Source organism: Rutilus rutilus (genome assembly GCF_951802725.1).
Source record: "Rutilus rutilus genome assembly, chromosome: 22".
In the NCBI taxonomy this organism is placed as follows: domain Eukaryota; kingdom Metazoa; phylum Chordata; class Actinopteri; order Cypriniformes; family Leuciscidae; genus Rutilus; species Rutilus rutilus.
This window is the reverse complement of record NC_140227.1, coordinates 17,110,672-17,135,990: the sequence shown is the minus strand read 5'-3', so window position 1 is coordinate 17,135,990 and position 25,319 is coordinate 17,110,672. Positions and strand designations below refer to the sequence as shown.

Genomic DNA, 25,319 nt, shown 5'->3' with positions numbered 1-25,319 from the left:
TATTGTCAACCCCAGACAGGCTCAGTGAGCGGGTAAATACTTCCTCAAACACGCCGCGTTGCTCATTCTGCTCTCAACTTACACAGCAGCAGTGAGGATAAGAGACGAATTATCAAAACCTCTCGGACACTGAAGTTGGTAAGTTTTCTGCTTACAACTTTTCACTTTTTGCGCGTTTTGTAGGCGTTTTAAAATCCGCCCATCAAATGACAGACATCTATAACATGAAACGTCCACGTTGTCCACCAACAACCAATAGATTTCGCCGCATTTTCGACGTTTGTCTCTCGGTCGCCGCGAGCATCTAACGACACATTTCCAACAAATCCATTATGAGTTAATGGAAACAATTGTAGACACTTGGTAACGAGAGATTATCGAGCCTTTTTTGGACAGGAGGTCCTATAAATGTTTGATATCGTGTGTTCTTAAACATTCAAGCTCTTTTAAGGGCATTTCAAACATTCAGGTTTTTTTTTATCCGACTTCACTTGGCTACGCTCTCCAGATACGCGGAAGCAGCAGCAGCCGCTGTAAGTTACTTTTCGACAGTGTTTCATAGAATGCGCTGCCTTAAAGTTTTGTAAACATATAAACTGTAGAAAGACCAGACTGACAACTCTTTCCCGGTCCTGCTCCTCCATACTGTAGCATGTAGATCATTTTATTATGTAGGCTATTTTAGTCAGGAAACAGAAAGTGTTGGCCTACTGTACGGTCTTGTTTTTCAAGTTTTTTGAGACGGAGAGAGAGATACAAACTAACTAGTCTTGACGACAATGTTTATTATTCGCATGACACATATGATTCGCTTTGACCAACGTTCCAGGAGCGTCTTAATCGTGGTTTCCATAGTTACCGCTATGACTGGCGAGTTCTTCAGAGGCTGATGAGAAAATATTTTATCCTCCCACCTGGATCGGTCTCTTTTAACAATCAACCCTATTGGTTATATCTTTATAGGTATAGCTTTAAGTTAGCTGTGCCAATTTTTCTAAAGCATCTTTATCTATTTTTCTAAAGCATTAATTGCCACCACGAAATGAGCAGTGTAGACTATTATCTCAGTGACAATATTTACCAAACCATTCAGTATGACAGCAGTTCCTGCACAGTCTCTCCATCCACCCTTAAAAAACAACAGAACATGGGGAATATCTGTAGGCCTCGATGTGTGAGACAGACATGTGGTGGTGACAAATGCTTTATTATGAGATTTTCATTCTCTTGCTTTGTTTGTTTCCATTATGTACCAAAGAACTTGCGTATTTGCATGGGGTATACTCAGTATCCAGGCCATATTTGCAAGCTGTTGTGTACTACTGTACTTTTCATGGTGGTTTTTAAACCTGCAGAATAGATAGATAAGTTATATTAAGATAATAATATATATATTTTATATAATTTTAAGCATGCACCAAAATAGACATTGTGGCTGATACCAAGAACCAATAATTATTTTTATATTATGTCCATAACCGATATTATATTAAAGCAGCTTTATTAATTAAAATGCATGCAAATTAGTTTTGACGTGTCATTCACATGTTGTTCCAAACCTGTATGAGTTCCTTTCTTCTGTTTAAGACAAAAGAAGATATTTTGAAGAATGTTGGTAATCAAACAGTTGATGGCACCCATCTATGGTTGTCAGTGGGTGCTGTCAACTGTTTGATTACCAACATTCTTCAAAATATCTTCTTTTGTGTTCAACAGAAGAAAGAAACTCATACCGAAAGGAAGGAAGTTTTCTAAAGGAAGTTCAGACCCATACGTAATATATGTGACCATGGACCACAAAACAATTTTTGTGTCAATTTTTTTTAAATCGAGATTTATATATCACCTGAAAGCTGAATAAATAAGCTTTACCTTGATGTATGGTTTGTTAGGATAGGACAATATTTGGTTGAGATAACTATTTGAAAATCTGGAATCTAAGGGTGCAAAAAAATCCAAACATTGAGGAAATGGCCTTTAAAGTTGTCCATTTATGTTCACGATTGTGCTGCATTCACTCACAAAAATAAATGTTTTATATATTTACGGTAGGAAATGTACAAAATATCTTCATGGATCATGATTTCTACTTAATATCCTCATGATTTTTGGCATAAAAGAAAAATCTATAATTTTGACCCATACAATGTATTGTTGGCTATTGCCACAAATATACCCGTGCGACTTGTGACTGTTTTTTTTTTATCCAGGGTCACATATCATTTAAATAAGGCTTATATTGTGAACGCTGATTTATTTTTATTTTTTTACATATTGTGCATCCACAAGACACAACCACAGACTTTTCTAATTTTTGATCTTTCCTTTTTTAAGAACACACACACACACACAAGCCACTGTATTGCACAATTTTTTTTCTTTCCTCTTTTACAAATACTCACTGGGTGCTTTGTTCTTGACATTAACCAAGGCCAGTAGTTTGTCTCTTGTGTTTTTCTTGTTTTCACAAGCTTGCTTGTGTGTCATCAGTCGCTACTGTACGTCCACAACCTGTACAGTGAACCAAATCAGCATTGTGCTCAGCCGGAAGGCACATGTGTTAGTAAAGGTCTTAATCAACAACATGCATCGCCTCTGAATTATTTATCAACCAAACTGCAGGAGAGAAGAAAGTAGTGATGATGGTGCGCTGTCACTCCGTCTGCCAACATCTATGTCGGTCTGATATGCGCACGGCTCTTTTACAAGCAAACACCATTAGTAGAGTTCAAATCTATCATCGGCTTTGTTTTGAGTTGTTTTTCCCTCATAGTGCCTCTGGCAAACACAAATACAACACACAACTGTTTTGTAAAAAGCTTTAGAGCCCAACACTCCGAAAGTATTGTTTGCGTTCTATATGTTTTGCATGTCATTACTCATTTTGTCTTGTTGTATCGCTTTTGAACGCACAGCAACAAAAGGTCTGTTGCGTGCTTTTATGGTAGAGAGCAAGCGCACAGGCCGTTCTCTGTTGGTCTTGGATTAATGAAGCTTTTGTGAAGTGTGCGTAAGGCAGAAATGGACACCACTCTTATTGCACAGGGCAAGCTCAGCTTCACCTTTAGGTCGACATGCCAATATACACACATATATGAGTGTGTGTGCCCAAAATTCTTGTCCAAAACACTGCATTGAGCAGTTCAGCAGATTTGAGCCCTAATATCGCACACACACATTTGATAGCAAGCCTGCAGTCACACAGTAAGCCCTGTTTCAGAGAGGAATTGGCTTTTCCACACTAACCTTGACAAACTATTGTGTGCTTGTGTGTGTGTGTGTTATAGGCGAGGGAAAGACAGAGGCATAGGGTCTCTTGTTTCTTAGCCTCAGGGAAGAGAGGGGTGAGAAATCAATGCTACACTAAAACTAATGTCACATGCTCTCTGCACTCATCTGACCTTGAAGTCACAGATCTCTCGCTCTCCATGTTTCTCTCCCGCACTAACTCTCTCTGCACACAAACGCTTCCTTGATGCATGTTATTTTAACCCAATAACCCTGTGACATGCGGTACGTGTAAAAAAAAAAGAAATGGTTAGGCTATGCTTGGGGTTATGTAACACTCATGAAATTTTTGTATTTTCATTCCACTGATCGGTAACTGATTAAACTCACCTGCAGACCATTTACATGTGATTAGACTTGTTCGCAAAAATGGGGAATGCACATTTGTATTTGTTAAAAAGACCGGTTTGTCAAGTTTTAACATGACAAATGTGTTATTGTTCCTGTTTGTGTCCCAAATTTTGACCTTAAATTCAACATGAAATGAAAATGAACACTATTTACTATTTTAATGGACATTACTTGTCTTATCGTGGATGATTCATTGGTGCATGTTGGTAAAAAAAAAATATTTTGAACTGTCTATTTAAATAAAATATTTTAAATATAAAAATTACTACTATTTAGGCTACAACGTTAATAATACGAAATGTTTCTTAATCATCAAATCGACATATTAGAATGATTTCTACACTGAAGACTGGAGTAATGATCACAGGAATAAATTGTATTTTAAAATATACTGAAATAGAAAACATTTTTTTAAACTAAATAATATTTCACAATATTACTGTTTTACTATATTTTTGATTAAATTAATGCAGCCTTGGTGAGCATTAGAGATTTCTTTCAAAAATATATAGCTATAGGCTTATTAAAAAATCTTACTTTTGTCTGTCACATTAAAATGGTTTTAGTGTCAACGTGAAATCAAATTAGGCAATTTACTTTCTTAATGTATGTTCCTGGTCTTAAAAGAAAACTGAATATATCTTAATAACCATAATCTGGTTCTCAAAATCTAAAACGACTTTTCTTTTCAGCTTACCAATCATCACCAAGCTGTTTTATTTTTCAATATTTTTCTTCCCTCCAATCACCTTTCATATAGGGACCATTTTTTATGATCCAAATAATTTTCTTGTATATCCAGTTTCACATTAATGTCCCATATACCGGACCCGGAAGTAAAATGGATTGCGAACATTGTATTTTTATTAACTTCAAACAAAGGATTTCGCATTTCTTAACTGTATTATGAGGACTGAGCACAGAGGGGGAATTTGGGAGCCCGGCGGATTATATTTGCTGTACATTAGCGAAGTACAAACAGCAGCATGATACCTTGAACTCTGGCTATGAACTGTAATCCCATGCATACAGATATATTCACAAGTGTGATTTTTAGAAATATGCAACCGCACCATCTGGACTAACAGGTTTCCCAGTGTTCTCCGAAACATGGGTGTTCTTCTCTTATAAACTTTCGGTTTTTCTTCACCACTTTCATATGACGATCCATGACTTCGCCAACGATCCAATCAATTCCCAATGGACAAAATCAAGTCCCTACATTTTTTCTTGTTTGAGAAGCCGTTTCACTTATACATTGCAATAGGGAAGAAAAGCAAAGTATCTATTTATAGGTTTCAACCTGTTTTCCATTTGATCTGTATTATAGTGAAATCATCTGAAATATATGTGCTTGCTTCCATTCCCGTATTGAGCGAGAACAATTTGGAGACTGTAGGAGGTGAAAAAAAGAAAAGGTGAGCAGAGCAGCTGTCTGATGCAGGATAGAGAACAGAGCGAGACTCTTATACAGGGCCGGCACTACTACACACACTGTAATTCTGTCCAATTACTTCTACACAAACACCCGCACACAGAGTGAGATCCTCGCAACAGACACTGTGTGAGCTCCACACAGAAAGAAAAGTGTCCAATAGATAAAACTTGGGGAAAGTCAAACGCAATAGAGGGCGAAGATTTAGATAATTAATGTTTTCAATCTATATGGAGATGTGAGAGCCAAATATGTTTACCTTTATATCACTCTAATAAAATGTAAAAGTCTAGGCTATGATGTGTGTGAGAGAGAGGATCAAAAATATATGGTGGACGTAGTGGGCAGAATAATATAAGATTAAAGGATTTTATGTACAACTTTGCATTAACATTTCCTGAACATTCCAGTGTTGAGCCAGTGTTGCTGTGTCTGGCTGCTCAGACGAATAATACAATCCTGCATCTTTTGTTTGTTTTGCTGTAAATATGTTGGCTAACATGAGTCCAAGTTTAATAAAAGTGCCCAAAAATGACTTTTTACATATTACACTATAGTGTTGTTCTACAGTATTGGAACATAAATTTGACAATTATAAAGCTTTCACTTTCAGCTTTCTCACATTTGTTAGGTGTCTTCACCACGGAAGTTTGTGTTTTTCAGTGTGAACACAATACTCACGCTATCTTTACTACAAAAAGATAGTAAACAAGTTTGTGAAATGGGACACTTTTTGTTTACATTTTTGGGGGAAATCAGCTAAACTTAACTTTTTAGTTCAATTTTTGCACATTAAACTGGGATTGAAGAAAGGATTTAACATGGGGAAAAGCTGTGTTTTACATCCAAGTAGCAAATGCAAATTATGCGCAAAATTGGAATATTGCATAAAACATTTGCACTGTTTCTTGTGTTCTTGAGAACAAAATTGTCACTTCCTGGGAAATTGCCGTGAAATATCTGTAATAAAAATTGATGGATCTTTTCTTACATCATGACTTGCATCTCAGAGCACAGAAACAAAACTCAATAAACTCTGTCATGTTTTCTTGCATTCGGATTCCTGGTGTTTGGGAATGCAATCATGTGAGACGCTTCTGGGTGGGTATTAAACCGAATTATTTTGATATCAGACTTTGACTCAGGCATTTGGCTCAAACCAACATTTGAGATGCTGTGCGATGCGATTGGTCTTGCCGGTTAGTCCAGTTTTTGTTGGAGGTGGATTAAAACAGCTACTGACACACTTCACATCTACTTCATATGGCCCCACACATGCCATATAGAGACAGTACATATAGATATTGTGGCCATGACTTTACTGAGTAAGTGTATCATTAGCTGCTTTGGCCTTCATTTTTGTGCGTTCTTGAAGAAGAAGTGTTGCCTATCAGTGAGGATATCATGTCTGTTCCACATCCTTCTTCACCCGCACACATTTGTGCAATTTGAGCACATTACTCCATTTGTTTAACACGCTGGTGGTTTGCCAGTTTTAGCATCATAAGAGTTAAAAGTAGTGCCATGCACACATTAAGACACGTAGCCTATACTATACGCATTCCAGAGTGTGTTAATTAAGCAGCAACCGATCTGGGTGCGATGGAGGTGACCTCTCTTGACAGATTAATAGACCGCTAAGGGAACCAGGCTACTGAAAAGATACACACACACACACACACACACACACACTGTCTGTTGAGACTAGCACACTTTTCACATTAATATTGATGACGTAAAACCTTGTCATAATGACATGTTGATTGAGTGGTGAATAGAGTAAGGCTGTCAGTCAAGTATATGAATGGTGTAAGAGTCTGGATTTTTAAACTTTAAAGCACATTAAACTTCCAGTATGCCACTCAATGCTTTCTTTCTTCCATCCCCCCTTTCTACTTTTTCCTCATTTTCTCTCCATCCCCTCCCTTGCTGGATGGGCTCATTTTTTCCACTCTCTCCAGGGAAAATTTTTTTTTTGTAGTCATATGCCTTTGAGTGTAAGAGGTTTATGTTTGACTGAGTAAGTGTTTTATTAGCTGATATTAATGCATTTTTGTCATAATATGCATTTGAGTGTGTGTGTGTGGTCCCAGATTATTTTTTTTGATCTTTCTCACTCTCTCTATTATAGATGTACATGTTTGAGTATATAACACATCATCACCATGAAAAATAATGGTGATAAAAACAAATATTGCCAGGTTTTTCCCCTCTATACTTGAGAGTTTTGTGTGGGAGCTTTTACAGCTGGTTACAATTACTCAATTTACCATTTTATGATGATGTAATTCATGTATTATATCATTTGTGGAGCAAGGCTCTGTCACAACCTTCAGCAATTATCTAAATCTACTCTCTCTGTATCATTATTTAATACTGTGTGTGACACAGATTAGTCCAATAACATCCATTTTGGGACATTTTTTTTAGGGCATGCAATTTCTAAGCTTTGGGGCACCAAGTGTTTCAGAGCATTATATCGTAATATAACACATCTAAAAAGATCTTCACAATGAAACCTTCTGTATTTTTTGTTGGGACATGTATATTTTATGTATTGATTGATTACTTTAAGCTTAAATAAAAATAGATTCAACCGTAGAAACGTATTGAGAAACCTACATAAAATGTCCTCTGTCATTTTGTGGTGATACTACATACACAGACTTAAGTTTCTGGTTTCCCTCCCTGCAGATGTAAACAAGTCACTCGTCTGAATGGTTTCAACACTTTTGATCTAAGTGTGACAGATCAGCAAATCAACCATTGAGCAACATCTCGTTAAGTCTCTCCATCGTGGGTGTTATTACAAATGGTCCCACTTCACCTACTTGACATTTTGTCTCTTAGGCGATTATGGGGCAAAACTATCCACAGAAAGTTGGTCTATCAGTATTTTAAGCTGAAGTGTGTGTTTTTTGTACTTAATAATAAGCAATAACAGACCAGAAAGTCAATTGTAGGTTGATTTTCCTGAAAACTGTAAAAACTGTGGCTCTGTGGTGCTTTCAAAACATTAATCTGTTTGTTTGATAATTTCCCACAGCTGCATAAATTACATAAATCTATTGAAATAAGTACAAGATTAATAAGTTATTGTGCCAGATAACTATATACAAAACGGAACTTTTGTCATTTTTATTTTTCACTCACTTTTTTTTCCATTGTGTTTGTGTGTGTGCTGTGTATATTTAAGCCCTTAATCCCCGTGATTATTTTGTGAAACCAAGTAAAGGGCCAATTGTGTCCCAGAATCCTGGCAAAGCTCTGTGAAGCCGTTGTGTGAACAGTAATACCAGCAGGAATCTGGTCCTAACTGAGGGGCTGGGATTGGAAAATGATGTAATTTTGTGGCTATGAAAAATAACAAATTATTTAGGTTCTACTCTTCCATTGTGCTTATTAGGAAAACAAAACTAGCTGGTCATCCGCACTCCGCAGCGAGTGTGATGCAAGAACTATCGGAAAAGAGGATATTTCACACAGTTTTACTATAGGAAGTTGAAGCAACAAGGCTGAAATTTCACATTTTGAGGCATTTATGAACAGTTCTTGTTATAGATGTCAAGGAAAATAATGGTTTACTACCATTGTTTTAAAGCTATTTATATTTTTTATTCAGCAAAGATGCATTTAATTGATCACAAGTGACAGTGAAGACATTTAAAATGTTATAAAAGATTGTTATGCCAAATAAATGATTGAATTTTTTATGTTCTATTCATCAAGGAATGTAAAAATGTATCATAGGTTACTGAAAAAATGTATCATAGTGTACACAAAAAAATATTAAGAAGCACAACTTGTGTGTTTTCAACATTGATTATAATAATACGTGTTTCTTAAGCAGCAAATCAGCATATTAGAATGATTTCTGAAGGATCATGTGACACTGAAGACTGGAGTTAGATGCTGAAAATTCAGCTTTGTCATCACAGGAATAAATTACATTTTAAAACATATTAAAATAGAAAAAAGATATTTTAAATTTGTAATAATATTTCACAAAATTTCTGTTTTTACTGTATTTTTTTTATCAAATAAATGCAGCGTTAGTGAGGATAAGGGACTTCTTTCAAAAACCATATTAGTCTTATCAACCCAAACCTTTGAAGAGTAGTATACTTGTATGTACAAACCACCGTTTTTGGTCTAAAATCCAAACATCCGAGGCCAATGAAAGTGCTTCTGTTTTTTATTTTTCTAATTCAGAATTTTTCATTACAAATTACATTCTCAGCATAACAGATTTAAAAAATGTGCATGAATTTCATAATTTCTCCAGTGTACAGTACCAGTCAAAAGTTTGGAAACACTACTATTTTTTAATGCTTTTGAAAGAAGTCTCTTATGCTCATCAAGCCTGCAGTTAAAAAAACAAAAACAAAAACAAAAAAAACAGTAATATTATGAAATATTATTACAATTTAAAATAATGGTTCTCTTTTTTAATATACTTTAAAATGTAATTTATTTTTGTGATGCAAAGCTGAATTTTCATCAGCAAGTACTCCAGTCTTTGGTGTCTTATGATCCTTCAGAAATCATTCTAATATGCTGATTTATGATCAATGTTGGAAACAGTTGTGCTGCTTAATATTTTTTTATAACCTGAGATACTTTTTTCAGGATTATTTGATGAATAAAAAGTTAAAAAGAACTGTATTTATTTAGAATAGAAATCTTTTGTAACAATATACACTACCGTTCAAAAGTTTGGGAACAATAACTATTTTTTTTTTAAGAAATTAGTACTTTAATTCAACAAGAATGCGTTAAATTGATAAAAGGTGATGGTAACGATTTATATTGTTAGAAATGTTTTTATTTTGAATAAATGCTGTTTTTATGAATAAATGCTGTTAACGTTTTACTCATCAATGAATCCTGAAAAAAGTATTCCAAAAAAATATATTAAACAGCACAACTGTTTCCATCATTGATAATAACTGAGTATCAAATCATCATATTAGAATGATTTCTGAAGGATCATAAGACACCAAAGACGGGAGTACTTGCTGATGAAAATTCAGCTTTGCATCACAAAAATAAATTACATTTTAAAGTATATTAAAAAAGAGAACCATTATTTTAAATTGTAATAATATTTCATAATATTACTGTTTTTTTTTTTGTTTTTTTTAACTGCAGGCTTGATGAGCATAAGAGACTTCTTGCAAAAGCATTAAAAATAGTAGTGTTTCCAAACTTTTGACTGGTACTGTATATCAGGAAGGATGAACTGATCACTCAGTATAACTCACTTCCCTTTTCTTCTCACACATATCTACTTCACACAAATCATATTTTGCTCATCTTCTAAGAAATACTGCCTTATATATCATATCAAGTGTTTCTTGTCAGAGCAAGTGATGTTTCTGCTAATTGTGAGGGGGGAAAAAACAATTTCTCTGGGTGAGAACTGCCTGCCAGTTTGGTAGGTTGAGGTTTCATACAACCTCTGATCTTTATCAATTTTCTTTCTTTTGTTTTTAGGCACAGTGATCTCTCACCATGGCTCCGTTCCTGCGGATTGCCTTCAATGAATTTAACCTGGGAGACCTTCCTCCTATGACAGAGCAACCGTTCTGTGCCATCAAAATGAAGGAATCGCTCAGCACAGGTCAGTGAGGCTTTCAAACAGAGCATAATGCTTTCTGCAAGGTAAAATTCACCTTATGGGATTGTCTTCTTCTCAAGATATACAGAATTTGGCTAAAATGTGGAATCTTAGAAGGGCTGTATAACGATTAATCGTGATTAATAGCATCCAAAATAAAAGTCTGTGTTCACATAATATATTTGTGTGTACTGTGTATAGGCATGCATGTATATATTTTAGATTTTTTTTTATTTATTTATAAAATATTTATATTTAAATATATATAAATTATAAAAAATAAATTTAAATAGTGTATATATATATATATATATATATATATAATATATTTATTTATTTATTTATTTATTTATTTATCAAATATATACATGCATGTGTGTGTATTTATATATACAAAATAATTATACACAGTACACACACATAAATTATGTAAACACAAACTTTTATGTTGGATGCGATTTATCACGTTTAATCGTTGCACAACTCTAGAGGCATCATTATTTCATTTGCATTTCTTCCTCTCTTTGTCCACCCAGAGCGAGGGAAGACGCTGGTCCAGAGGAAGCCCACCATGTACCCTGCATGGAAATCCCCATTTGACGCACACATCTACGAGGGCCGTGTCATACAGGTGGTCCTGATGAAAACAGCAGAGGAGGCTCTGTCGGAGGCCACGGTCGGGGTCTCTGTCATTGCCGAGCGCTGCAAAAAAGGCAATGGTCGTGCGGAGTTCTGGGTGGACCTGCAGCCTTCTGGGAAGGTGATGATGTCTGTCCAGTTCTTTTTGGAGGATGCAGACCTAGGTGGGTACATGTAAACATAAACTTGTATACAACGTTCAAAAGTTTGGGGATTTTTTACAAGTTTTTGAAAGAAGTCTCTTATGCTAACAATGGCTGCGTTTATTTGATCAATAATACAGTAAAAACAGTGATCTTGTGGAATATTATTACAATTTTAAACTATTTTCAGTCTTAATTGTCACATGAGCCTTCAGAAATTCTAATATGCTTATTTGAATCTAATATAATAATTCTTATTATTATCAATGCTGAAAACAGTTGTACTGCCTACTTTTTTGAAACCGTTATACATTTAATTTTTGTAACTTAATAAATGTATTTACTCTCACTTTTGATCAATTTAATGCATCCTTATTGAATAAACGTATTAAAGGTGCTCTAAGCGATGTCACACGTTTTTTAGACCTTTTTAAACATTTTTTGTCACATACAGCAAACATCTCCTCACTATCCGCTAGCTACCTGTCCCCTGAACACACTGTAAAAAAACCTGCAGTCTCTGCAGACACCACAAGCTCCACAAACGTCAACAAAAACAAACTGGGCTAACCCGCACCACGAAACATAACAAACTGTTCCAGCCAATAACCGACAAGAAGAAGAAGTTATTGCGCGGAGGAGGATCGAGCTAGCCTCCGTTTTGTTTGACAATACTTTAAACGTCAACAAGAAGTGATGTCACCCAACGTCCAAGAGCACCTTTAATTTCTTTAAAAAAAACAACAACAACATACTGACCCCAAACTTTTGAACCAAAGAAAATCTCTTCCAAACCTCCATATTTATATATTTTAATTTAAGATGACTTGCATAAACCAAATGATCTTTTTCTGAATCAAGCTCTGCCCTGATGGGCAAAGACTAACATTTTTAAAACCCTAATTTGAAACCCATAGAAGCCTTGTGACTATTTCTGTTAGTAGCATCTCCTCCCTTTGTTTCCCTTTGTTCCACTGTGGCTTTCCCCTCTTTCTTTAAATTCAGTCTTTTTTTCCATTATCTCACCACCCTCAGATATCAGCTTAGTCCTGTCAGCTGGTATCTGTCCTGTCTTTGCTTACTCATGCTGTCTTACTCATGGTTTCATGCTGGTATTTTTTTTTTTCATTCTTCCTTCTCTCCTTTTTCTGGCATCTAATTTTCTTTTTCTTTTTTTTAAACATTATAGCATATTTGCTTATTATATCTCAAAATATACAACTGGTTGTTACTGTACTGTAATAACATATTTTCACAGTGATATTTTGGAAAGACTTGTCTTTTTACTTGTCTTTAAAACAATAATTGTGTCATACACTCTGGCACTGTGCCTGAGGGCAAAACCATCAATCTCAACCCGTGAGAGTTTTGTTTCCAACTCTCAGCAGGAAATGAGGTGATAGTAATCTATTAAAATGCTGAAGGCATCATAAACAGAATTATCTTTATGTACCACATATTTAGTATCCAAAAGCCAGTGAGGTTAGTGTTTAGGCATAAGTTATTAATAAATATCCCATTTAAAGGACATTTATTCCAAAAATTCATTTTTTATTTAGCACGGTGCCATTTACAATTTCTTTTTATTCCTTTTTTTTCTCTCTTTTTTTTTCACAAAATGAGTTTAAAAGAAAATCAAATGAGTTTTAAACAACATAACAGTAAATAGATTATGACAATTTTCATTTTCTGGTAAAATATCATATAGCTATGTATTGTCATTTTAATATGCAAGTAAAGCTCATTTTAATTCAGAACAGAGAGAGTTGTCTATTTCAAAAGACCCTGTTTTGACCTGCTTCACAGAATCAAAGTCCTCAATGACCATGAAAGAGGAAGATGGCCTCCTCACAATAAACCGAAGGAGAGGAGCCATCAAACAGGCCAAGGTTCACTTCATCAAGAACCACGAGTTCACAGCCACCTTCTTCAAACAGCCCACCTTCTGCTCGGTCTGCAGGGAGTTTGTGTGGTGAGTAAATAAATAAATGAATTAAAGAAAAACAAATGGTGTTACAGATGCACTTTTATTGCACAGTAATCATCCCACATCTAATAGCTTGTACACACAGTAACAGTGAAATATATTTAATAACTAGAGTTAACTAGAGAATACATTTGTCGCCATTCATCGCCACCATTTTTTTTAGGTGGATGCAAGGGTTTCTTTTTTTTAGTGCATTGCTATGTGTTTGCTAGGGCATTTATAAGTAGTTGCCTAATTTAAAAGAGCCCAAGTCTTATAATATTAAATATGATATTCTGGATTGGTCCCTAGAAATGATCCCTCTACATATATTTTAATGTCCATATATTTTAATGTATATTTTTTTTAAGGTATCATGCCCACATCAGGGGTGTTTCTAGCTTTCCATCTGTATAAAACGTGTGCCCATATTTAATACTTTTTTTGTTTTTATTAATTATTATTGGTTTGGATATAAATGGTCTTTACCGTAATACCAAGTCATTCATGTGCTGTATGAGTCATTCGAGTTGACAAATGATAGATAACATGTGCAAGTTTTGTTTCCTATATTCACCTCACCAGCGCTATTTTTGTTTTCTGTCTTATAAAATATATATAATATAGAAGCGATTCCGTGCGTAAGTGAACTGTCTGAATGGCACGTCCTGACTGTGTCGGGTTAAGCCTAGTTCACACTACATGACTTTAAAACGTCAGGCTGAACTGTGCGGTTCACACTACATGACTTGCTCTCTGTGAAATCAGGAGTGTTCAAGTTGTTGAGCTGTTCACACCACACGACACAACGTGATTGATCCGCAACAGGAGGTAACACACTACAGGAGTTGACAACAACTCTGTCACCCAACCATAGGCGTAATTTGCGGGTGGGATGGGTGGGACATGTCCCCACCACTATTTTCTAAGGTCGATATTGTCCCCACCACTATTGAAACATCTCGCGGCACGAATGTACCAATACAAATAAACAGAACATCTTCAGTTTACTAGCAGAGCATTCATTTCGTTCTTTTTTTAAATAAGACGCGATCTAGCGCTGAAATATGTGGGGTTTTTTAAATCAACTGATCAAAGTGCTCGTTGCCGCTGCGATCAGTGGCATGGATACTGTTTGTTTCTGGCTCGCGCACAGCCTTTCACTCAGACGTGCACTTCAATCCGTTGTGGAGAGACTCGGTTCCGGTGCAATTAGAAAACAAAAAACACACCAAAAAAAGTGTCCCTGCCTGATATACAACCACTGAAAAACATAATCGGTTTTGATGAGAAAAAAAAATAAACTATATGAGTGCGGATTAGAACCCAGAACCTCTGACACGCGTGGCAAAAATTGTACCCCTGGACCACTTAAATACACGCTTAATTTCGTCGGATCAACATATAATAGGCCTTACTGAACGACCACTTAAACCCAATCAATGTACTATTTAAATAGATTGCTGGACATTGTAGTGTTATATCTGTTTTATGATTAAGCATTGTGTCTTTGAAAACCGCGTATTTACCCGGTGACCTCAACCCATGCCTTGCTCTGATTGGCTGAAGTTCATGACATCAGTGAGGTTGAGTCGGCCGACAGCTCTGGATATCTAGCATGCTAGATATTTTTCTGGGCTCGGCGACGCGTCTGCGAGGCGTCTGCGAGCGTCTTTGATGTGTTGTTGGCTCTTTCATACTAACAGATTGGCGAGCGTTCATCGCCCGCTAATCCCCCGCGATTTGCACGCGATAACACCCCGACCTGTCGGCGAGCTCAACGATTTGCAAATCGGGCTTAAATCGGGCTTAAAATCATGTAGTGTGAACTAGGCTTTAGGCATCAACATATTTTGTTGATTCTGGAACAACATTTCTGTCCCAAAATGTAGTCCTAAACATATCCCTATCCTGAACCTATCCCTACTTAAAAGTTATCCCTGCGATCAGAGGGAAATGATAGGTGAAAAACACTGATGTAGAAGCTTGTAAGCCTAAACTTGATTTAAATTGTGTTAAACTTGTCCCTTGAATCTGATTGGTTGATTGGAATGTTGTTCCAGGATCAACAAATATGTTGCACTTGGTGAAATCAGGTTCTGCATTTGAATGAATCAAACTGAATCCTGAACAAGACCTGGCAAACCCATTTGACCAATTAGAATAAAAGAGTGATTCATTCACATCTGCCATCACTATACTGGTTCTGATTCTAAACAGCTGATAGAAAACAAACATGACTTGATTGCGAGAAAACAATTAGAGAAAACAATATTAGAAGAAATATTAGAGAAAACAATTCTCAGTTTGGTGTACGGTAATCTCCATTTTACATGTAAGGATTTATTAAGCACTTTGAATACCCAGAAAAGCACTATATAAATGTAACACATTATTATTATTATTTTATTATTAGTAGTAATATTTTACTAGGGCACAGCCGTATTTCACTGGGTCTCATGCCCCAGTAAAAAGGGTCTTGCGATGCCCCTAGTCCTGGTTCCAAGTATTAGTAACAGCAGTGGTTTGTGATCAAGACTGCGAAAGCAAAGTTTGCAGGTTCGATACCAAATAGAAATGACCCAGAAACTAGAGAATTACTGAGATTACAATGCAGCACTGATGTGCCCTTAAGCAATGTACTTCTCAGTCAAAGTGACTCATAGTCCTCTAATTGGCGTACTATAACAGGTTAGTCCAGGGAGATGGGATCCAGCGAGATAAGTCACTTTGGGAAAAAAAACCCGCATTAAAAATAGCCAGTCACTGCATGACTAACATTAAACAATTAGAAAATATTATTTCATCCCTATTAGAAATCTTTAAATGATTTAAAATTGTATCTCATGTAGGCATAAGAAAGTAATATCTGTAAGTAGCCAGAAGCGTCTGGCAGCAATAATCTTGGTGTGTGTGTTTGTAAGTCATAGTATTGGACAGCATCTGTGTTTGTTTGCGCAAGCGCACTTGGACCTTCCTCTGATATTTCAGCCGCCTCAGCAGAGTCCCTTGGGCTGTCTCCTTCCTGTGCAGCCTGAGACAGATTGCGTTAGTGCTTTGTTCACGCTGTGTATATAAATGTATTTGTGTTGGAGAGTCATTTATCCAAAGTCTCCCTGATAAGAGTTTCAAATGTACACCATTTATATACTAACAGTCTATTATCACCTGCTGTGTAGAAATATCAATAATCCAACATTTTTCATTATTTTAATTTCTTTTGCATTCTAGGGGTCTCAACAAGCAGGGCTACAAATGTAGGCGTAAGTATCTTTACAGCTTTCTTGATCTATTGTAGACACTCCCATCTGTTTCTTTGTAAGAACACACAGCACACATAATAGTAGATTTGTTCCTTGACCAACGAAATCAGTCATATAATATTGCATTCTGACAAGTTTTTTTTCTTTCTGTGTGGCACATAAATCATCCTCCTGTGCGGAATTAACATAATGGACTCTTTTGAAATCTGTTTTTAATAAGATATTTTGTACCATTAGATTAATCAGAAGGTAATTTGAACACATTACCCCTTGCTCTTTTCTAGAATGCAATGCGGCCATTCACAAGAAGTGCATTGATAAGATCATTGGGAGATGCACAGGAACAGCAACCAACAGTCGAGATACAGTGGTAAGCATTAGAGTCCTCTCCAACAAGGGGTCCATCACCATGAGAGGGTCCGAAGCAGTTCTGTAGGGGGTCCGCCAGTTGTTAATTGATCTAAAAGCTATTTTTATAAAAAATTTAATTCAAATAAAGTATGAAAGCAATATTTAGCAAAACAAAACTTACTATTGATGCAATATTAAGTTAATTTATTTATATATATATATATATATATATATATATCGGTTTAAAGTTTGGGATTAGTAAGATATATAGTTTCATATATATTTCATAAGATATCATAGTTTCTATGATAAATGACTCTGCATATATAGAATGTATAATGTCACTTTGTACATCAATAATGATTATTTTATCAGGGTTCGTACAATGTGCTTGAAGTACTTGAATTTGACTTTTTGACATGTAAGTCCTGTAAAAACCTTGAAAACAGCCATATTCATGATAAAGTACTTAGTGTTTAAATTGTTGAAAGACAGTATACATGCAACCTATATAACAACCTTTTTGTGCAAGGTTAATTGTCTGATATAGATATAGATCCATTTTGCATGTCTATGAGCATGACATTGCTCAAATAAATATCCAATTATATGATACAGCTTTCATTCAAGTCAATCATATATTAATGAATAAAACATCAGTTTAATTAAGGAAAGCGATAGTATCCTTTCAGTGGTTAAAGTTACCACAGTCTTTGCATGCTTTGCATGTGCTGCACTTTATTTGTACCATTTGTTTATATTTATCTATAAATTTACCTTTTTAGAGTTTGAAAGATAATAAAGATATTGTTTTATTAGTGAGATCTCTTGATTGTAGTCCTTGAACCCCCCCCCCCCCCCCCCCCCTTGTTATTTCTTTTGTAAATAAATATTATAATATATGATTATTTTTATGGCTTTGCACTGTAAATATCATAAAGTATGTACCTCTCTGATGCCTGCTTAACTGTTTTGGGTCTAATGGTCAAATTTTAACCATTCACCAGAAGGGCTGGTCCTTCTGCTACCAATTCCAATAATGAACAGAGCAGGGATCAGAGTCTATCAATCAATAGAAGCTCATGACATTATAAGAGCAGAGTTGCCATGTTGCAAATATGTCTGTGTCAGGGTCACTAAACTCATAAACAGCCCATTTTGCCTTCTTATTATAATCAATTGATCATGCTTAACATCTCGGCATGGAGACTAACAAAAGTTTTTTAGCAATACTTTTGTCCGGAGTCTTTGATTACATTAGTCCCAGTGGGCAGTTCTGGGGTCCATGAGGCAATGAAGGGCTATCATGATTCATGAGGCATTTTAGATGTTGCATCTCTGCCCACAAGCATTTCGATTCAGTCTGGTGCTGATGGGTTCTTGGTACGTCTGCAGTTTCAGAAGGAGCGCTTTAAGATTGACATGCCACATCGCTTCAAGACCCATAACTACATGAGCCCGACCTTCTGCGACCACTGTGGGAGTCTGCTGTGGGGAATGGTCAGACAAGGCCTCAAATGTGAAGGTAAGGAAGATTTTGTTTTATTGGTGGTTGTCTCTCACCTGTTTTCCCGTTTCTTTTGCAATGTCTTTTTTCTTTATTTGTCACTTTCTCTGTTTTTAATATCTAATGCCACTAACTCTCTCTGTTCAGAATGTAGCATGAACATCCATCATAAATGCCAGAGCAAGGTTGCCAATCTCTGCGGAATCAACCAGAAGCTCCTGGCTGAGGCTTTGACTCAAGTCAGCCTGGTAAGTGATTCCCTGGCTTGTTTTCAGGGCATCTGCAATAACATTTGCATTTTATAAACCTAAAAGATTATTTTTTGGGGGTTGTGTTGAATTTTCATGTGTGGAATTATGTTTGGCATACTGAGTCATGTTCTCTGTATTATTAGTATGTAACAAACTCCCAGAAATAAAGTAGACAAAATCTGTCATTCTTACTATTTTCATTTATTGTGTTTAGAAATCTTCCACAAAGCGTTCAGATCCCACGGATATTGGAATCTATCAAGCCATTGAGAAAAAAATGCCAGGGGACCCTAGTGGTGAGTTTCCATTACTGCATATTCTCTGCTGCATTTTTGCTCCCCTTTAGCTTTGGTACATTTATATTATACATTTAGATCAGCTTTGATTTTAATTAAATAGACAGTGGCTCCAAAACGTATTCAAACCATTATGTCACATTAAAAAAATTCATACATTTAATTTAATTAGAAAATATCTAACTGTGACATCTGCACATTAAGTTTTTCTCAGCTCTAATGTCTTTTCTGTGCCAATTTTGCAATGGCTTTTATCAAGCTTGTGTCATTGTGATTTTTAGTGGATTTGAAGTCACTTCTCAAATTCACTTTCTGTGGGTGCAGAATCTTAAGAGAAACATGAAATCCGTTGAAAATGATAATGTTACAGTGTTCTAGTATCATTGAGATAATTCTATATTTTTTATTCATAATTTGTATTCTTTATAAAGTCTTTTAAAAAATATTTAAAAGATGGAGTTATTTTATTACAATAAGTAAATAAAATAAGAAATGTTGCTTTGGCATCTAGCTGAAATTAAATAAGTTTAGTTTTTTAATGTTTTAATTTTTTCAGTTAACAATTATTTTGTTTCAAACAACGGAAATGTTTTTTATGGTTTTTGTTTTTGTTTTATTTCACTTTTATAACCCTGTTTTGTGTTAATTAATGTGTGGACATTGGTATATTTGTGTTAGCGGAGGCCTCTCAGTATGGAAAACTATGGGATGAAACGACCCCTGCCCCTCCCAGCTCCAACATCCCGTCCCGCGTCTCCATGAGCAACTTCGTGTTCCATAAGGTACTGGGAAAAGGCAGCTTTGGAAAGGTAAGAAACACACAGTGTACAGATTTCTGCATTGAATTATTATGAAGTCCAGTCTGTAAACAGTTCCCATGTTAGGTGATGCTGGCTGAGCTTAAAGGAAAGGGGGAATATTTTGCCGTAAAGGCCCTGAAGAAAGATGTTGTGCTTATGGACGATGACGTGGAGTGCACGATGGTGGAAAAAAGAGTGTTGGCGTTAGCCTGGGAAAACCCCTTTCTTACACACCTCTACTGCACCTTTCAGTCGAAGGTGAGTGTTCTTCCAAATAATAATGTTATACGTACAACACCATTCAAAAGTTTGGGTCAGTAAGAAATTACTTTTATTCAGCGAGGATGCATTAAATTAATCAAAAGTGACAGTAAAGATATTTACAATGATTTATTTTTCAAAAAAATGCTGTTCTTTTGAAATTTCCATTCATCAAAGAATCCTGATTTTTTTTTTTTTTTTTTTTATGTCAGTTTCAGAAAACAACTGTTTTCAAATTTATAATAATAAATTGATAATTTCTTGAGCAGCAAATCATCATATTAGAGTGATTTCTGAAAGATCATGTGACACTGAAGACTGGAGTAATGATGCTGAAAATTCACCTTTGCCATCACAGAATAAATTACATTTAAAAATATATTCAAATAGAAAACAGTTATATATAAAGTAGTTCACAATATAACTGCTTTTACTGTGTTTTTCATAAAAATAAATGCAGCCTTGGTGAGCATAAAATATTTAATTTCAAAAATATAAAAAAAATCTTACCAACCCTGAACTTTTCATTGGCAGTCTATAAATAATGAATATTGTTAAATATTGTTGCAGTGATAATCTAGAAGACTGTATTAGGTTTTATTATTATTTTAGAAGTGCTAAAAATTCAAATGAATTAGAGATACTTAGGCATATGGAATGCAGTCCAACAAAGTGAAATCTCTTTCTGTCAAATGAATGACATAAATCAAGGTTACAGTAAAGCATTTACAAGAACAATGCTGTTATCATTCCCGTAAAGCATGCTGAAGAACTAGTTCGCCTCATTACACTTGCTATGTTTCCATGTCTATCAACATGTCAGCCTGCTTGGCATGTGTGAAGGACAATGGGTTTGACGTTGGTTGGAACATTATGAGAATGGCATGGAATGTTGGAACACATGAATGTTTTAAATAACATGTTCTGTTTGGGAGCTTATGATGGTGTAGCCATGAGCTGATTGGAATCTGTGTGTCTGTGCAAGATGGGAATGTATGGAGGGGAATTACACAAAAGACTTCTGTGTGAAAATGCGTCGCAGTCAGTTTTTTGGCTCACACAGGCTCACACAAATATCTAACCAAGATAATTTGCTTTAGAATTATGTGTTGTGGTCAATATATTGTCACAATCCACTGTCTCTCAATAATGATGCTGATCTGTATGTTTATCAATAGGAGCACTTATTCTTTGTGATGGAGTATCTGAATGGAGGAGATCTGATGTTCCACATTCAGGATAAGGGGCGTTTTGATTTGTACAGAGCCACGTGAGTGACATGCGTTCTGAATAAATGATCTCCAAACATTTAAACATTTACTGTAGCATATTTATTTTTCATAATCAAGAAATATATATATATAATTTTTGTTGTTAAACATCAGCAAGTGTTTTGCTCAAATCTGTTTTCTGTCCCAGGTTCTATTCTGCTGAAATCATCTGTGGACTACAGTACCTCCACTCTAAAGGCATTATATACAGGTGAGATGAATGTTCCTGTGGTCTGATGACTGTGGATTCTCTCAAAGAGATGCTCCCAAATATATATATACACACACACAAACACAGAGACACACACACACATTTACACATACATACATACATACATACACACACACACATATATTGTTTATATTTTCAGTGAGTTCGGTAAGATTTTTAGGAAAGTAATACTTTTACATGCACAATGATGCATTAAATTATTTTAAAGTGACAGTAAAAACATTTCTAATCTTACAAAAGATTTCTATTCCAAATAAATGTTCTATTCATCATAGAATCCTGCAAATATGTATCATGGTTTCCACAAAAATATTATTAAGCACAACTGTGAAATCAGAATATTAGAATGATTTCTGAAGGATCATGCGACACTGAAGACTGGAGTAATGATGCTGAAAATTCGGCTTTACCATCACAGAAATAAATTGCATTCTAAAATCGATTAAAATTGAAAATAGGTATTTTTGAAAATAAAATATTTTACAATATCTCTGTTTTTACTGTACTTTTAATCAAATAAATACAACCTTGGTGAGCATAAGAGAATTCTTTCAAAAATACCGACCTCAAACTTTTGAACCATATAACTTAAAACTCTCATATGGACTTCATGTTTTTTTTTTTTTTTTCTTAATCAGAGATTTAAAGTTGGACAATGTGATGCTGGACAAGGATGGACATATTAAGATTGCAGACTTTGGGATGTGCAAAGAGAACATAATTGGAGAAAACAGAGCTACCACGTTCTGTGGCACACCAGATTACATTGCTCCCGAGATCCTGCTGGGACAGAAATACAGTTTCTCTGTGGACTGGTGGTCATTCGGCGTGCTGCTCTACGAGATGCTGATTGGCCAGTCGCCGTTCCAGGGTGATGATGAGGACGAGCTGTTTGAGTCGATCCGCATGGATGTACCTCACTACCCACGATGGATTACCAAGGAGGCCAAAGACCTGATGGAGAAAGTGAGTCTGACCCACTGATTTATCTTGATGAACGCTGTCAGTATTGATGCTTTATAGAATCATTTACTTACTTGTACTGGCCTGCCACTCTTGGAGGAAGTTTATGTTCTCAAAATTTTAATCTGTGCCTTTTACATTTTCACAGTTATTTGAGCGGGATCCAACCCGACGGCTTGGTGTTGTGGGAAATGTCCGTGGACATGCCTTCTTCAAGACAATCAACTGGCCTGCACTGGAGAAACGAGAGGTGTCTCCACCGTTCAAGCCAAAAGTGGTAAGAGTCTGATTTGATTATTAGACTATTTGCTCCTCAAAATGTGACATAACTCTGACAGATCAGCCAGGTTATAGATTATTCATTTCTATAAGCCAGTGTTGTTATTGATAGCTAAAACGAAATCGTTTTCTCTCTCTCTCTCTCTCTCTCTCTCTCTCTCTCTCTCTCTCTCTCTCTCACTCACTCACTCACTCACTCACTCACTCACTCACTCACTCTCTCACTCTCTCTCTCACTCTCTCTCTCACTCACACTCTCTCTCACTCACTCACTCACTCACACACACACTCTCTCTCTCTCTCTCTCTCTCTCTCTTATATTAATATTTTGTTTGTTATTTTGTTTTTTCATGTGTTCATAATTTCTTAGTATGACAGCCTGGCCAAATATTATGTCGGCACAAATTTGCATTTTCTGTTGCGTTATCACAAATAAAACAATTGACTCTAAGCACAACTACGCAATATGCTTACAAAATCTTTTACACATTTTTAATAATATATATTTTTTAAAGAGTAAAGATGTCAATTTTACTTGGCCGGACATCACTTTTGGCCACTACTGTAACTGACTAAAATAGAAATATTTAAAGCATAAAACAAAATGGCTAAAACTTGAAATAAAATATAAAAATAATAGTATTTAAACAATACTTAAATAACACTGCTATGAGGGTTATTAAAGAGAGGTTTCACCTACATGCATGATTCATTTTCAAATGTGTGTTTAACAGCTTATTGCATATGTTGAAGGAATGTACTGAACAAATGAAATATCTTTCATAAATGTTTAGCTAGTGTAGTTTCATGGCTGAAAACTACAGTTAATGATAAACTAAAAACCTATGCCTTATCTGTGATCTTATGACGACATTACAATAACAGGAAATCTCTTATAAAGAGGTCATGAGGAATCAGATTTTCCCTAATCTGTTGAGATAAGAGTTGGATTTACAATGGAAAAAAATACTGTAACTTTCAGAAAGCAAAACTTCCTCCCCAGTTCAAGTGGAAAACTTTACTACTGATGTCATACTGCAGATTGCCACATTTACAGTACACGTCAACAATGCATATTTGGTATTCAGAAACTTGAACTGCCTAGTCATACTATTATTCCTACTATTCCTGTCTCCGGAATACTAATATATGGAGCCCCTATAGGGACATGATGGTGGAAATGCTTTTGAGTTCTCTCAAATGTTGTGCGTTCCCCATAGAAACTTTGCGTTCAAAACCCCATTAACAGTCTTAAAAGTGACTTCTGCTATCTCTCTTCCTCTACTTGTAGAAATCGCCCAATGACTGTAGCAACTTTGACCGGGAGTTCCTCAGCGAGAAGCCTCGTCTCTCTCAATGCGACAAGAACCTGATTGACTCTATGGACCAGGCTGTCTTTAATGGCTTCTCTTTCATTAACCCCAAAATGGACACCATTCTGGAGAAATGAGACATTCTGGCCAGGATTCTCTAAACCTGCCCCTCTCGAAATCAAAAATGGCATACAGGAGCCAGGAGTTCAACCAGTGTTACACTTGTTATACTTTCTGGATGGTCCAAATAGATAATGGTGTATTTATGTCTTTGCTAATCAAATGATCAAAACTTCAAATCAAAAGAACTTCTTTTAATCATGTACTATATTTGTTATTGTAATATCCCTAACATAGAAATGTATATGTTCATGGGATTAAATAATCCCCTTACTATCAGACACGCATATACACAACTTGACAAAAAGGGACCTTGAGAGAAAGGGACTGTATATTGTAGACTAATATGCTGGGACTTTGCAATTTGATTGAATAGTGGCCTTTTTAACACTCTTGAATCCTCCTTGTTCGCCCTCATACAACGTTTCATTGTTAAACAGAGACTCTCATACTAAGGTTCATTTGTGGGATGATTTGGCCTTTTTTTGTATCTATCCTTTCTTGTTGATCTGAAACAAGTTTTACAGTGTAATTTTAAGATGCTGATTTTCCCAGCATGAGCTGGCATAAGCTCTGCTGTGTGTAGCCTACACAAAATGGTGTTTTTTTTTCACTATGGATGTATAAATAACGGAAGTCTCGTGTAGGTGAACCTTAAACCTCTGCACTTTGAAAACTTTAGAAATATTAATGTCCTGCTAGACATCTTGTTCATGCATAGGTTTACTTTTATGGTACTGTAATAGTTGGTACAGAATATTGATAGGTGGAGGATATACATCTCCTGAGAAAGTGAGAGTATAAATATACTGTTATTTAATGTTGGTATTTTAATAAAGTATGATACTGTACATAACTATATGTATATTGTTCTCAACTGTTGCTGTTACTGGAGGTAATAAATGCTGTCTTTTTTTAACCGAATTTACTCCTCAGAACTCAACACCATTAAAGGTTTCCTCAACTTTCA

General features: G+C 35.6%; 1 protein-coding gene across 2 annotated transcripts; it reads left to right on the top strand.

Moving 5' to 3' along the window:
• On the top strand, positions 1-25,319 carry prkcdb (protein kinase C, delta b). 2 transcript variants are annotated; one of them, XM_084394607.1, is made up of 16 exons: positions 1-138; positions 10,571-10,697; positions 11,231-11,497; positions 13,283-13,448; positions 16,674-16,705; positions 16,990-17,075; positions 18,452-18,581; positions 18,711-18,811; positions 19,029-19,110; positions 19,789-19,919; positions 19,995-20,168; positions 21,350-21,441; positions 21,591-21,653; positions 22,313-22,640; positions 22,786-22,914; positions 24,208-25,319. In XM_084394607.1, exons 2-16 carry the CDS (start codon positions 10,589-10,591, stop codon positions 24,364-24,366), a joined length of 2,049 nt encoding a protein of 682 aa, XP_084250733.1. In that variant the 5' UTR covers positions 1-138; positions 10,571-10,588; the 3' UTR covers positions 24,367-25,319. The 2 variants fall into 2 exon arrangements, with proteins under 2 accessions (XP_084250733.1, XP_084250734.1); XM_084394608.1 differs by lacking the exon at positions 1-138 and adding an exon at positions 283-533.